General features: G+C 35.6%; 2 protein-coding genes across 2 annotated transcripts; both read left to right on the forward strand.

Moving 5' to 3' along the window:
• Window positions 1-7990: 7990 nt before the first annotated feature.
• On the forward strand, window positions 7991-9313 carry LOC122404200 (stress response protein nst1-like). The gene has a single exon (XM_043408132.1). The coding sequence runs from the start codon at window positions 7991-7993 to the stop codon at window positions 9311-9313; it is 1323 nt and encodes a 440-aa protein (XP_043264067.1).
• Window positions 9314-13912: 4599 nt separating this feature from the next.
• LOC122404201 (uncharacterized protein pXO2-78/BXB0107/GBAA_pXO2_0107-like) lies at window positions 13913-15070 on the forward strand. Its single transcript, XM_043408133.1, has one exon. The coding sequence runs from the start codon at window positions 13913-13915 to the stop codon at window positions 15068-15070; it is 1158 nt and encodes a 385-aa protein (XP_043264068.1).
• The last annotated feature ends 1809 nt before the right edge of the window (window positions 15071-16879 follow it).

The raw sequence follows: 16879 nt of genomic DNA on the forward strand, positions 1-16879 counted from the left end.
TACTGCAACCAAAAATCCAAGCGATAACTCAATTAAAGCTGTTAATGATGCGATTGCTAAATTGACAGACCAAAAAGAAAAAGCAAAAGATAATGAATTGGTTAAAGCGTTAAACGCTCGTCTTTCTCTCATAAAAAAAGCTGAGGCAGCAGTAAAAGATTATCAAGGACATGCTACAGATGCTAATAAGCAAAAAGTAGCGCAAGAGGCAATCAATAATCTTAAAGATAAAAACGATCAAGATGTTAAGTCACAACTTCAAAAACTTTTTGATGAAAGTAACAAACAAGCTCAAGAAGCTGCGAAATCGGCTCAAGCTAATCAAAAAGCAAGTTCAACTACTGGCACTAATAATAATGCTAAATCAACAGATACACAAACAAATGATACTCCTGCAGTTGCTGAGTCTGGAACAAATAATCAAGCTACATCAAATGTAAATTCAGGTAATAATACTTATGTGCCTAATACACCAAATACAGGTGGAGGTTCAAACACAGGTTCTAATACAAATTCAGCTAACACAAACTCTAATACAGGAAATAATACGTCAAATAATAATGGTACTAACTCAAATTCAAATAATAATAATGGAGGAGGGAATACAACTCCACCTACTCCTACTCCTACTACAAAATATTTAGGTTGGGTATCAGTTGATGGCGTCATAAAATACAGCCAAACTTTTGGTACGGCAGGAGAAGCTCAACAATACGCTCTTTCAATGTATCGCCAAGAGGGTGCTTCAAATTGGGACGCTAACGATATTAGTTGGGGAGTTCGTCCAGTACAAGGTTGATTTTAAAAGTAAATAAAATATTTGAAAAAACTCAAAGGAAATTACTCCCTTTGAGTTTTTTATTTGGAAAGGTAAGGAATATGTTTCCTATATTTATATCCACAAATGACGAAGATGGTGCAATTTGGGGGCTTATTAGTGCTGTAGCATTAATAATTTATCTGATATATTCTGCTTTTACATTTGTACAATGTCAAGTTTATAACGTTAAACTAAATCATCAAAATGAAAAGGTTGAAGAACTTGCTCATAGAATATGGCACAAAAAATATGCAGTAGAAGAAATTACAGTCAGTGATGAAGACCAGAGTAGTTATCCTAAACTTCCGGTTTTTTATGACGTTAATCTAGTCGTTTGGTCGAAAAGAGTAAAGGGAGTAGAAGAAAATGGCAGATATGCTTTTAAAGGAATGTTCCAAAATACTGACTATCAATATTATACTCTTATGGGTGAGGGGTTTAATCCATTTTATAGTTCTCAATGGAATAAGGAACTTGTTCAGCCACCATTAGTTAAAGAAATTCAAGATGAAAAATCCAAAGAAGTATATGCAGTTCCACTAAAGTCAACTCATTTGGTATTTTCGAAAGGAAGAATTAAAGAAATAAAGGATGTTGAGGATTTCCAACAGACTATTACGTCTAAGGAGTTTACAAATAATGACAATTATTAAAGAAAATCAAAATGATACTGGAGTTATGACATTTACTTTTAGATTTATCAAAAGAGAAGATATGCCTTATCCTAATTATACTGAGGAAGAAATAGATAAAATTGTAGATGTATTGGGTCGAGCAGGATTAAAAGATATCTGGGATTCGTTAGAAACAGAAGAAGATAGAGCGTATTTCAGGTCAATGAATGGCCCACTATTTGATAAGAATCACTCTAAATTTTAGTAGAGGAGTAGTCAGGAGGCATCAAGCTAACTAAAACGGTTGAATTTATAGTTTGATGAGGGTTCGACTCCCTCTACTCTTATTGGCTCATAAGAGCCTAAAAAATTAATACTGACCATTGGTCAGTTTTTTTGTTTAAGCTTAAACAAAATAGAAAGGAATTTTTACATGAGTAAAAATGAAAAACCAAAATTATTTTTGGATTGGAAAACAGGCAAGCGATTTGTCTTGATAGGGGGGATTCTGGTATCAGTTGCAGGTGGTGGAATTTTTGCTGTACAATCTCAGGCCAATGCTGCTGACGCTTCAACTGTAAAGTCTGCCTTTCCCACTCCACCTTTAGACACAACTGTAAATTGGGAAAATAATAAACCCCTTTATTATGAAGTTGACCAAACAGGTAAAGAACATCCAAAGCCACAACTATTATTGGGTGACGGAGTAACTCCTTCATGGTGCTTAGGTTTAGGGATTCCTTTACCAAACAATAGCACCACGGCACAAGCAGATGAATCTAACAAACTGTTTGCAAAATTAAACGGAGACCAAAAGGCAATTATTAATAATGTTGCCTACTTAGGGCGGAAAGAAGGAGGTTTAGAGGGTTACGCAGAAGCTCAACACGCTATTTATCTTTTGTTAGATGAAGCAGGTATATCAGTAAATCAAGCGAAAGATGTTGTTGTTAAAAGCAATACATTGCTTCAAGATGCTAATAAAATTAAGGACGGTGCAAACAAACTGATTACGCAAGCTAAAAATATGCGTAAGTTACCAAGTTTTAATAATTCAACTATTGAATTAATTCAAGGGGTAGAAAAAATAGTTACTGACAGTAATTCTGTACTTCCTAATTTCCCTTATACCAAGAATAATGTTGATGGTTTGACAATTTCAACAAATGGAAATGACTTAAAATTAAAAGCAGGTATTAAAACTAAGCATGGAACGATTAATAATGCTGTTCAAATGAAGAATTTGGATAACAATATTCCTGATAACTATATTCCGTGGTTTATCTTTTCAACTGATGGAGATTCAACAGGAGATAAAAGTCAGACAGTCCTTGCAACACAAGACCCCTCACAAGCAAAAACACAATTTAATATTAATATTATTGGGTTAGGGGAACTTAAAGTTACCAAAAAATCAGAAAACACTAAGTTTGACGCTTCATTAATGGCAGGAGCAGAATATAGTATTTTCTATAAAAACGGAACGGCTGTTAAATGGTCTGACGGACAATCAGGCTATCCAATATCAGTAACGAATGGTACAAAAGCTAATAATACTAATGCTGTATTAAAAGTTGGAACTGACGCTACTTTTGGAGTAAAAAATCTTCCTAATGATAAAGAATATTATTTTGTAGAAACAAAAGCCCCTGCAGGGTTTGCTTTAGATGAAACAAAACATGCTTTCACGTTTGATGAAAATTCTTCATTCAATAGTGCAACAAGTAATTATCACGTTGACGGAGAATCAAAAGAAAAACCTACAGGCTCTACTAGCCTTGTTAAGTATGACGCAGACACTAATAATACTGATACTCAAGGTAAAGGCGATTGGGACGGTATTGTTTATGGACTATTTTATACCAAAGATGATACTGCTGTTAAATGGACTGACGGCATAAAATCATTACCTATTGCCATTACCTACGGTACTAAGGATAATGATACCAATGTTGAATTGAAACTTGATAAAGATAATAAAGTAGGAGTTCAAAACTTAGATTTATCTAGCAATGACCAATTTTATTGGAAAGAATTACGCACCTCTAAGGGCTACTCTCTTTCTACAAAACATATTCCAGTTGATTTTACAGGGAAAGAAGCTGTAGATGTAAGCACAAATGATTTTGGAAATAATAAAGAAGCACAAAACAAAGCCCTTGCTTTACAGCTTCAATGGTGGAAAGCACAAGATGTTAATGGTTCTTTAACAGGTCTTGACGGTGCAGGCTTCACGGCTAAACCTTTAGAGGGTACTAAAGGAAAACCAGTTACAGTATTTTCAAAATCAACGACAGACACAAATGGCTTTACTAAAAATGGTTATACACTTTTTGACGGTAAAGCAAATACTGACGCAGGCAATGCTAGTCCTGACGGTTTAGCGTGGGGCGATTATGAGATTGAAGAAACGACTGTTCCTGACGGAACACAAGCGATCAATCCATTTACAGTTAAAACTTCAGTTGATGTTGATGATAAAGGCACTCCAAAAGCCTATAAGATTGTGATTCAAGATACTGTCACAGGTCAAGTAATTTCTAGTTATTCAATAAATGCTGATAAAGTGACAGATAATAATATCTTACTTAAATTAGATTTAGGTACAATTACAGATAAACCAACTGAAAAGCTTAAACCCACAATTCAAACCCAAGCCCACTCTAAAGACGGCGACAAAATTATTCAAGTAAACGAAGTGTCTGAAAAAACTGCAATGTATGATATTGCTGATTTTACAAACATTGAAAAAGGCGACCGTATCACATCTAAACTACACCGACTTGTAACGGATAAAGACGGAAAAGTAACGAGTGATAAAGTCGTACAAACTTTAAAATTTACTGCTGATGATGAAACCGTCAAATCACAACAACATAGATTTGATACTACTGCAGATACAACAAAAGATTTTGATATTCCTGACGGTTCAACAGTAACTTATGTCTTTACTGAGGATATTGTAGATAAGGACGCAGACCCTGATACAGGTAAGCCAGAAGCGACACATGACGACCTTAAAGACAAAGACCAAACATTAACGGTTGAAAAAGTTACTCCGTCAATTGACGTAGAAAAAGCCAATGCAAAGGTTCCTGACGCAGGGAATGGTAATCATACGGACAAAGACAATAACATTGGGGTTAATGACCACGACACAGAAGATACCTACTTTGAAGTTAAGCCAAAGCTGAAACTAAAATATTCTTCCGTGGCACTAATAATGGCAATGAACCACTCAATCATATTAAAATTGTCGATAAAACCACAAATGGTTCAGTTAATATTAAAGGCATGACCTTTACGTATAATGATAAAAAATTAACCGTCAATAAAGACGGAGAGTTTGAACTTGACGGAAAACTTTTAGTGTTACAACCAAAAGAATCAGTTATCGGTTCAGGAACGCTTGACGCACTACCAGAGGGCGAACTTCATGGAGATAAGGTAACAATTGATGGTATTGGAGTTTACTCTAAAAAACATGTGTCTGATGATGATAAATGGTATGGAAAAGTAGATGAAAAGCCAAAATCAATTGTAGAAAAAGTCGCAGGTTCACTTCCAACAACAGGGGAAGGCAAAGCTGCTTTAGGTATTTCAATCTTCGGTGTAGCTTTATTAGGCCTTGCTGCATATCTTAAACGGAACTGGATAGTATCTACTTATCGTAAGACTGTTCGTAAGATTCGTAAATAAATAATAAATGCTGAGGAATATCTTCAGTATTTTTTTATAGAGAGGAAAAAAATGAAGATAAATATATACAGAGTTTTATTTCTCATTACCTTATTGATATCAATAATATGCTTTAGTTTTGGAAAATCAATGGTGCCAACGGCCTGTTATTTTCTATTATTTGTAAGTATTTTTCAAGTATTGATAGTTGAAGAAAAATTAGATAAATAGAAATAATAGGTTAATATCATGAAAAAAACTTTGATTTCTATATTTTCAATCACATCATTGGTGACAGTTTCCTTGGTTGCCTTGAAGTGTAGACTAAAACCTCCTAAAAAGGAGGTTTTTAATTTTGATGAGCCACTCAAAGAGCAGGAACAAGAAATGTCGGAGGAAGATAAACAATCAGTTGAAATGCAAGAAAATAAACAACTAAAATACGATACGAAGAACAAAATTGAAGAAATACAACGTCAAGTTGAGCTGTTGAATGATTTGCAAAAGAAATTTCCATTAAATCCTGACCAATTTGAAAAGCGAATTATGGATAGCTATGATGCTAGTTTAAGGAATGCTCTTGATTATGCCATAAGTGCAATAGATACTACCCAACTTTTTATCGATCGTCCACTAAAAAAATTGACTTTAGATCGACCTAGTATGGTTTTGTCTTCGATATCTGCCAATGTAAAAGAGATAGCGTCCTACTTATCAATTTATGATTCTTCTAATCCGCTCAAAAAGCAATATTGCATAGAAAATATTATTTCTGAATTAAATTGTTCACTCGCATTTCTCCAACGTGTTGAAGCAAAGGGAATGCTTTTAACTTCAAGTTCTGCTGAAGCTAATCAAAATGAGTTCAATGATAAAGCGTTTCAAAATAGTGATAATCAGGATTTAAATTCAAGAAAAAGCGTTGCTAAAGAGAGAGTAGAGTCCTCAAACATAGATGAGTTAAAGGAAATATTGTCTTGTAGCCTTTATAACGCTCGAAGTGGAACACTTGAGCTAAGAGAAATTGTAAAAAGTAGTAACCATAATATTCTGGATGAAGTAGATTATCAGAAAGAATATATTAAATTACTTAATACTTTAACAAATATAGTAAGTCGCCATCAGGAAAACGATACACTCGGCTCCTTATTATTGGTTGCAAGGTATCTTCACGATCCAGACTACCTATCAAATTGGCTAAAAAATGCCAAAAAAGATGAGAGATTAACAATAATCGGAAATAATGAGGGCGAACAACAAGAGTTTGTAGAACCAAACATACTTAAAAATATCTCTCCTGAACCAATTGCTGCTTATGACGACGTTCTTTCGAATCATTTAAAAATTGAAGATATTCCTCAAAAATATCGTAGTCTTGATGGTTATATTCGTTCATTTGAGTGCGCCAGAGAGATTTCCGTTGATAGATATATTGAGATTTGTCGTCTCTTACTAGAAGATATACAGAGTTTGACAGAGAAATCCGCTATGACGAAAAAGGAAGGAAAAAGACTTCTTTCTGATACTGTAATCAATGGCTATGACTACTTTGAAGATAAAGAAGCATTAGACAACTTCATTATAGAGCAAGAAGAGGCACTTGGCTCTACGATAGGTTTATTCCGTGATCCAAATTACTCAGCTGAAGAGTTTAATAAAAATGTTAATAATCACTCAAAAGATGTCATTGATTTGGTTTATTATAGCAAAGAAGATCTAAAAACCCTTAGTTATATCGGCCGACAAATAAGAAATTCTCAAATACGGGGGATAAGTTTTGCGATTATCGTTAATTCAAAGTATTTTAAAAGGCCGCGTAAAGCTTATGAATACCTAGTTGAGCATGCGGATGAGTGGAGAGAAACGCCTGAGGTATCGGATGTTGTGATATCAGATATAAGCGTAAAAATAAGAATACTATTGTGTATAATCAAAAAAAATTAAAGACTTTCAAAAGGGTCAGCTTAATCGTAGTCATCATCTTTGCGGTATTAGTCGTAGGAGGAATCGGATTCACGATTGGGATGAGCGGAAAACAAGCAGCAATAAAACAAGTTGAAAAACCAAAGGTTACTGTCGATACAAAAAAATTATCAGACAGCACAGTCAATAAGTTTCTTATTGCTTACTATACAAAGAAAGATTTAGGTGAAAATGACAATCGATACAAACCATTGATGACTGACAGCATGTATAATCAAGCAACGTCTAATGAGAAACTACCAGTTAATCAAGCCTATAAAGGTTATGTGATTGACCAAGTCTTTAGCAAGGCTGATATTTATATCAATCAAAAAGACTTAACTGCAATTTGTAATGTAACTTATAAAAATACCCAGTTGACCAAACTAAATTCTAAGGTAGGCGCTTTATTTGATCAGCCCAATAAGGTAACCATTCGTTTAACGTTTCTTCAACAAGGTAAAAAGTACCTGGTGAATAATTTAGAGGCGATAACATTAGTAGAACCTGATGGAACGACAAGTGCAAACAGCTATCCGACTGCTCCTACAGAACCGTCAAGCAGCTCAAGTAGTATGAGCATGAGTTCAAACTCAACTGTAAGTTCTAGCCCTAGCTCTAGCTCTAGTTCAGAAGTCAGCACAACAAAGGAGAAATAAATGACAAAATTAGAAGAATTGGAAAAAAGAAAAAAACGCCTGGAAGCAGAAGCTGAAAAGGCTGAACAACAAGCCAAAAAGTATCAAGAAACGGCCAAACAAAAAAGGCAAGAAAGTAAGCGAGTGGAAGCTGAAATACTCTCTGAAACCTTAGTACAAAGTGGAATGAGTCTTTCAGAATTACAAGACCTTATTGGAATTAAAAATAACTCTCAACAACCCACAAAATCTGAAGGAGAAGCTTAATGTTTGAAGGAATGTTTAATAAGAAAAAATATCGGATTGAGTTAAGCCAAGTTCAAAATATTCGTCCGGATAAAGTAAGAAATGCGGGTGATTTAGTTAATTTTATTATTGGTGAGAATCAAGAATTACTAGATCACGAGGAACAAGGTTCTCTTGTCGTCTCAAAGATTGAAAGCTCTAAGAAAGGAGAGCAAATTTTATTTGCTCAACGTTTAGAACTACCAATGACCGCTAAAACAAACTTTGATGCGTTACTTGAACCTTTCTACACCAGAAAGCCACTTGATTTTGATGAAAGTATCTTGGAAATTCAAGATGAGCGTTCACAAGTTATTAAAGATACACTATCTAAATCACGTCAAAATGAGATTTCTTACGCCATTATTCCACAAAACTCTAATAAACGTGAAGAAAATGACGATGACTACGCTCCTGCTCCACAATTAGATTTATCGGATGACAAAGAAGAAGATGAGTCAGATTCTGGAAGAGATAAACAAGTCATTAATGACGATCCAAGTGAACCCTCAAATGATACTGGACGTACTGAAATCAATGTTCCTGCCTCAACGCTTTTAACAGAAGACGCAATTAAAGAAATTGTCGCTAAGGAGATGAAAGATAAAGATGAAGAGATTGAACGTCTTAAGCAATCTCTTCGTTCACAAGAAAAAGAGGAAATAGCTAAAGTAGAAAATCCACCAGTCAAAGATGATCATGTTTCCGAAGCTATTTTAGCAACTCCTTTAGTCTCTTCTGATTCATCTGAAGATGTCAATGTTCTTGATGTCATCAAGATGGTTAAGTATGATGCTAATAAACGTCTTGAAGATTTTATTGATCAAGAAACTGCCAAAATCAATGCGGAAATTGAAGCTCTTGATACAAGAGATAAAATTGAACCCACGTTATCCAAACGTTTTGGGGACGAAAAAGAGTTTGAGATTAAAGAATTGAACCGAAAGGTTGAATCAGAAAAAACTGAAGCAATCACTACTGAAAAGGCTCGGCATGAGGCAGCCCTCAAATCGATTGAATCTGAGAGTGAAGCTAACCGAGTGAGCCAATTAGCAAAACTAACTGAAGAATTTTCTACTAAATTATCTTCCGCAATTAAAGAAGAGTACGAACGTCAAACTGAGCAGCTCAATCTTATCCTTCAAGGAAAAACTGAAGAACTTCAATTACGTCAAAAAGCAGTTAATGAGGGAATGAAAAACACCGTCTCAGAAGTGCTTGAAGGCTTTAATACGAATCATGGAGAAGTGATTCAAAACGTTGAACGTCGAAAAAACTCAAGTGGTGTAATTTCGCTTCATCATCGTGTGGGTTAAAATGGAGAAATTAAATGGAACAAAAAGAAATATTAGATAAGTTCTATATTCATGGAGGGAACACATTAAGGGTTGTCCTACAAGTTTTGGCTAACCTCTCTACTGATGGGATTCATCAATGGGTTGAAAAGCGACAACCCTTGAAAGGAGAAATAGGACTTTATAAATTGCTTAATAGTAGTGACCCTGTTTCAATGAAATTCTTGCAACAAAATGTTGATTTGAATCAACTCAAAAGTTATTTGGACGAAGTCGGCTTACCTTTTGCATTCAAAGAAGTACCTGGAGGGACTAATTTCTATTTTAAAATTAAAGATGAACAGTTAGCCTACCAGGCACTTAGCAAAATTTTTGAACATATTACGAAAAATCCTTCAGATTTTGCGAAAAAAGTGGTTCAAAATCCACGTCGAATGACTTTTGAACAGCGATTAAAATATGTTAAGGAAAACAAACAATTTAAAGGAGACCTTTCAAAAGCACCTTCAGTTAAAGCTACAATGAAAGGAAAAGGATGAAAAATAAAAACAATAATCAACCCTATAAGAAAAAGTTTAAACCCTACTTGATATTGTCAGGATTCCTTTTTATTTTAGGTTTTGCGATAGGTAATTTCTTCTGGATGTTACCTGGAGATTCAATCTATAGTAAGGAAATTTTTCTAACAAGCGGAGACCTGTTAGGTTACTTTAATAAAGAACTCTGGCATTTCTTCTATCATCCTTCCTTTGCAGCTCTCGTATGTGGAGTTGTTTTCTTTTTGGTTGGGATGTTAATGTTTGTCTATAATAATGATTCAGGAATTTATCGAACAAACGTGGAACATGGTTCTGCTCGATTAGCAAAAGAGGAAGAGTTAGAAAAATATAGAGACCCAGAACCTGAGAATAATAAAATTTTAAGTAAAAATGTTCAAATGGGACTCTTTAATGATCGTCTCCCTCAAAAGGTTCAAAAAAATAAGAGTGATATGGTTTTAGGTGACTCTGGAGCAGCGAAAACCTTGGCGCTTATTATGACGAATATTATGCAGCTTAATGCCTCTTTTGTGATTACTGATCCTGATGGTGGACTTGTTTACCGTGTTGGTGCAATGCTCAAAAAAGCAAAGTATAACATCAAAATATTAGATTTAAATACCTTGACCAATAGCGACACGTTCAATATTTTTAACTATATCAAAACTGAGTTGGATATTGACCGTGTCTTAGAAGCAATTACTGAAGGAACAAAAAGTAGTGATAATCAAGGGGAAGATTTTTGGGTGAAAGCTGAAGCCCTTTTAGTTCGATCCATTATCGCCTACCTCTGGTTTGACGGAAAAGATAACAATTATACCCCTCATTTAGGGATGATTTCTGACATGTTGAGATATCTGGAGAGAGATGACCCTAAAAAGCCGAGTCCAGTTGAAGAATGGTTTGATGAGCAAAATAAGCTCCATCCTGATAATTATGCTTATCGCCAATGGTCGCTTTTTAATGACCTTTATAAATCAGAAACTCGTGCTAGTGTCCTTGGGATTGCGGCCTCACGTTACTCCGTCTTTGACCATGATCAACTGAGAGATATGATTCGTCACGATTCTATGGATATTGAGTCATGGAATGAAGAAAAAACAGCCGTATTTATTGCCATTCCAGAGACAAGTAAGTCGTTTAACTTTATTGCCAATATTTTTCTGGCAACGATTATGGAAACATTGCGTGCGAAGTCAGACCGAATCAGGCTTGGTAGGGAACAATTAGCCCCTGGAAATAAACTTTTGCACGTGCGTTTTCTAATTGATGAGTTCGCCAATATTGGTAAGATTGCCAACTTTGAAGAAGCTTTGGCTACTTTCCGTAAACGTGAAATGTCATTCATGGTCATTCTTCAGTCTCTGGCGCAACTTAAAAAAATGTATAAAAATAACTGGGAAGAAATCGTTGATAATTGTGCGAGCCTTATTTACTTGGGAGGAGATGACCCAAAAACTTTAGAGTTCTTATCTAAACGTTTAGGGAAACAAACCATTTCTCTTAGAAAACATAGCATTTCTAAAGGTGGCAATGGCGGAGGCTCTGAAAGTCGAGATAAAACTGGCCGTGACCTTATGATGGGAGACGAAATCGCCACTATTGACGGCGATGAGTGCCTCGTATTCATTAAAAAAGACCGTGGTTTCCTTGACCGCAAATATTATGCCTATGAACATCCTAGAGCGGATGAACTGGCTAGAAATCCAGGTGATAAAAACTGGTTTAACTATCGTCGTTACATGAATGAAGAAGAAAAATTGCTTGATGATGTAAGGCGTGGAGCAAGTATTTTAAATGATCATGGAATGATTCAATCTGAAATTCCTGCTTAAACATTAAAGAAAGAAGAGGGAACAAATGGAAAAACAAGAGGATCCGAATTTAAACCAGGCTTTAGATGATTTACAACAATCAAAAGCACTCAATAGCCAACAAGCTCAACAAATTTCTGAATTACTTAATCGTTATAGTGATTTAGAAAAAATGCACAACGAGGCACTCCAGAAGTTAGAACAACTCTCAAAAGGTGGGCCACTCTCAAAAGAAGTGAAAACAACTGTAAAAGAGACCGCCTCCGTAAGCAAGCAAAGTCAACAACGTGTGACAGATTTTGTTAACCGACTCATTAAGACCTCTAAGCTGAAGAGTCAAACAGCGCTTAGAATTTCAATGAAAACCATGCGTGTTGATTCTCTTCTCACGTCACTCTCTACTGGTTTAAAGGCCAGTTAGAACAAAAAATTCAAGCTTTAGGGGTAGAGCAACAACAACCTAAAATTGAAACAGAGCAAAAAACCAACATAGAAAAAACTCCAGAGCCTGAAGTAGTTGCACGTCCACGAGTTCGAGTGGGCGAACGTCGTCCAGATTTTCAGTCAGACAAATCGAAATCTAAAAAAGTTGAACCTTCAAAGCAAGAAGAACCAACTAAAAAGAATAAAACTGCAGCTCCAGAAGTTGAACTAACCAAGGAAAGTCCCAAACCTAGTGCCTCTGTTCTGCCAGAAGACTTTCGCCCAATCTTAGAAAGAAGCCCTCTCTCCATTGATGCCGCTCATGAATCTCAAGATGAGTTAGGGAATCCAACTTATGGTTATCGAGCCAATCAGAAAGTTGACGTGCCTGGTGTTCCTCTTGAATTAATTAAAGGCTTGAGTAGTATAAAAATCAGCGATTTATTGAAAAAAGACCTGGTTGACCGCTTAATGGATGGTCGTCTGTCTGTCGATCAAGTCTTTACTGAAGCCCAACAAACTCAAATGGTTGCGGCTTACAGTAACCAAAAAAAGCAGCCCAATGCCTTTGAAAAGCGTGTTTCCAAAGCAGAAGTTAAGAAAAAAGCTCAAAAAGCGACCATTTCTCAGTCTCAAGAAGTCACTCAAGAGAAACATCGCTCAAGATAAACTAAAAATGGTATAATTAGAAAAAGAAACGTGGAAGGAGAAGACTCATGGATAATGAAAAATTAGCCCAGTTTATTGCCAGTTTAGGACGATTTAATGACTACGGAAGTACTGTTGCTCAAACCAAAGCAGCGCTCGATTCTGGTTCAGTTGAGCCGCTCCGTAATGATAATGATGACCGTGTGATTTTTGAAGATACAGTACGTGCTATTGAAATTATAAAGGAAATGCCTTTTGATCGAGAAAGCATTATTACCACAAATTCTCAATTTATTGGAGATAGTGCGGAACAACCTTACCGACCAGGACATCTTCGTGATGGGGTTTATGACCCAATACGAGACCGAATCCACGTGGACTTGTGGCCTGGAGATGATGGGGGAACAATCTCATACTACCCTCCAGCACAGATTGAAGAAGAAGACATTGACCAAATTGTAGAACTTTGGAAAAATTCAAGTAAGAGTGACTTAGATGCCTGGGCAATGTTTGCAAGACTTGCTAAACTTCAACCTTTTCAAGATGGAAATAAGCGAACGGCTCTCATTGCGGCCAACCATGCTTTAGGTGCCTTTAAAAGTCAAAATTACCTTATGCCTCCAACTGGACGACTCTATATCCGCTTTATGGATGGCTTACTTGGCTTTTATGGTGTTGGATTACCTGGTGCATTAAATTCAGAAAAAGAAGCCCTCAAAGAGTTTTTAGAAATTGCTCCAGTAAGAAAACTGCCACTTAATAAATTTGAGGAACGTCTCAATCAGGCAAAAAGAGATAAGCAAACTTCTACAGCCCCCACTCGGTATTATGAGCCATCAAAAAACAAATCAAGATAATCATAAAAAATAAAGAGACATCTGACAAGTAAGATGTCTTTTTTTTATATCAATTTAACAATCGTTTTATTAAGAAAGGAAGTTCAATGGGATTACAAAAGAACAATAAAAATGAAAGCAAGTGGTTTGACGAAATTTGCGAGCGCTTGGGGATTCAGGGAGAAACAAAGAATACCGTTTTACTCATAATTGAAAGCAATAGGAAATTTCTGGGTTATCCAACCTCTATTAATGAATGTGAAGTTATCGTTAAACAAGCTTTTAATTATGCTTTTAACTAAATATCGCAATATTAAACTAAGGCATCTGTAAAGACGTCTTTTTTGATTGGAGAAAATAATGGCAAATTATAATAGACCTCAAACAAGGCAACTCTCCTCCCACTCAGAGCGCAAAAAACTCAGAGAGGATGCCAATAATAAGAATATCGTTGAAGTGGCACAACAACTCGGAATGACACTTGAGCGTATTGGGAAAGATTATCAATGGAAAGACCATGATAGCTTAAAATTTGATACTAGGAAAAACTATTTTTATTGGAACTCCCAGGGTTTTGGGGGTGGCCCTATAAAATTGGCTCAAACCATTATGGAGTGTTCTTACGGAGAAGCGGTTCGGTTTTTAACTGGAAAAGAGATTTCTAAATTTGATAAAAATCTTATTCCAAAGAAAGAATTCAAATATTTTCTAAGTGAAACTCCTTATGCAACAGAATTAAAAGTATTTACATCTCAAAAACGCCAAATATCAAATGAGACCATTGATTTTCTAATTAATCAAGGGGTTCTTGCGCAATCTAAATATAAAGATCGAGGACAAGAACAACCTGATCCAGTAATTGTATTTAAAAACATTGACTCAAATGGTGAGATAAAAGGAATAGCGCTCCAAGGGATGATCGATCATCCTGACCTTTATCCAGGACGTGATAAGCTGAAAAAAACATTTGGTAATGGATCCTATGGTTGTGTAGTTAAAGTTGGTAAGCCCCCAACCAATAAAACAATGACACTAGAACATCCTCTAAAGATTATTGCCTTTGAGTCTGGCTTTGATATGATGGCCTATTTGGACTTGTTCAAAGAAAAAATCGGTGATGCATATTTTGTAGCAATGCATGGTCGTAAGAAAAGTGTTATTTCAACGACTCTTGCCAATGCACTTAATGTTTCTGGTACAGATGAAGGAAAGGCAACAATGCTTGATGTCATTGAAAATTCTACAAATGGAATTGATGCTGTAAAAATAATATTAGCGGTTGATAATGATGAGGCTGGTCGAAAATTCGTAGAAGATTTTGGAATTACCAAAGTTTCCGTTATTCCACACCTTCCTAAAGTAACTCCTGGAGAGAAAAAATCGGACTGGAATGAAATCCTCCAACGAATTAAAACGCCTCAAAAATCCCCCTTTGAAGAGCGGTTAAAGAAAGCTGCAGAAGCACGTCCAGATTTTGCGACTCGTCTTAGGCAGGCTGCTGCAACTAAACAAAAATAAATAGGGAGAGAGTATGAAGAAAAAACAATTAATTAAAGAAAATGAAGAACTACAAAAATCGCTTGCCTTTTTTATTATGGTAGCTGAGCTAAATAAAGTGAAGATTCCTGAACAATTATTTGAGCGTTATGGCTGTAGAAAAAATGAACTTGGCTTTCCTGTAGAGCTTTTTCCTAAAAGTGAATTTGAACGTTGGGGAAATGCTCAAGAATATGTGTTATTACAAAAATCTGTAGAAGATAACCTTGACAAAAGAGTAGAAGTTGGGCCGATTGCAAAGGAGTTATTAGAAAAAAATATTAATCTTAATCTATGGAGTTGGAGTAAGAATTTCAAAAATGGGTTTGAATATTATTCTGCGCTATACACTCAAGGCCTTGCCCCTTTACTTAAAGAAGCCGTAGAAAAACATCAAGGTATTGGATTAAGTTATTTTATTCAAGATACACTTGTACCTGCTTGGCTTTATGGTTATAAGGATAGAGAAAAAATTGAAAACTCAGAGGTAAATATAAATGAAACAAAAACAAATTAAAGCAATAAAAAAGCAAATTGTAGAAGAATCCGCAATCAACGTCGGTTATTATGAATCGGTCATTCCTGCGATTATCGAAAATATCGACCCTGACACGTTCTACCATCTCATGGGTCGAAGTTCTGGAGAGTGGTTACTAGAAGCTGCTAAGAGTAATAATAGAGCAGAATTTCAAAATATTCTTGTCAGCGAAGCGGTGAAAACCATGTCTTATTCAGAGTTTAAAACGATTGCGCATTATTTTTTCAGCTACCAACAAACTTCAGGGGGAATCATTGCAAAACCACTTGAAATTACAACAAATTTATTTAATCAACTTCAGAATGATTCGGATGAAATCTTTGGGTCTAATACTAAAGCTGATGCGGAACGAACAAATGAAGAAAAAAGTAATGTTGATCAATCTTCACTAAAAATAAGATTCATGATCAATCAAGCATTCCTCTCAAGCATGCAAAAAGACCTAACTTATATGGATGATCAATATCCTGAACTTTCCAAAATGATTAGTCAATCAGGGATGAGCATTGTCAACTATTCTCATCTCTCTGACTCACAACAAGCTTATATAAAAGAAGCTTTATACTTTAATAATGAAACTCCTGATCCGCTTGTTGTTCAATGGGATGACTTGAATGATCACTCAATTTATTCTTCTTTGGGAATGGCTTTGATTGAATGGTACACCGACCAAGATTTTTCTTCTGGGTTTGTGGAGGATATCCCAGAAGGTGGAACAATCTACGACCTAGATTCAGAAACCTATAATATCAAAGGAATTGAAAGTCTCCTAAAATTTGACTATTTTTCTGGAGATAGCACAAGTTTAGCTACTTTGAAAGAACTAGGAATCTCTCTCCCTCCTGCGGCTCTTATCGGTTCTTTACCTCTTCAAGATAGAAGCTATGATGAGAATACGCATCTTCCTTACGATTGGAATGATAATACAATCTCTGAAGCACTTGAAGGTTATGACTATTCAATTATGACAGGAACTGACTACTTCAATCTTTTACCAGATGATTCAGTTAAAATAGAGGGGGAAATTTTGGGGAAGAAGGATTTTAATGATGACCAAATTGTTGTCTACGACTTTCAAGACCCTGTAGAACCCTTTTATTTTGGAGAATCAGCCGTTGAAGCGATTCATGAAATTGTAAGCCTTCTTCCTTTTCAAGATGAAATGCAAGACTGGGATAGAAAGTGGGATTATAACGAATGGATGAGCACCGTAGATCAATTTTTAGGAAAACCTCAAACCATAATAACTGATT

Source organism: Colletes gigas, unplaced genomic scaffold, assembly GCF_013123115.1.
Source record: "Colletes gigas isolate AHSC1104 unplaced genomic scaffold, ASM1312311v1 Colletes_gigas_Sc00122, whole genome shotgun sequence".
Taxonomy (NCBI): Eukaryota; Metazoa; Arthropoda; class Insecta; order Hymenoptera; family Colletidae; genus Colletes; species Colletes gigas.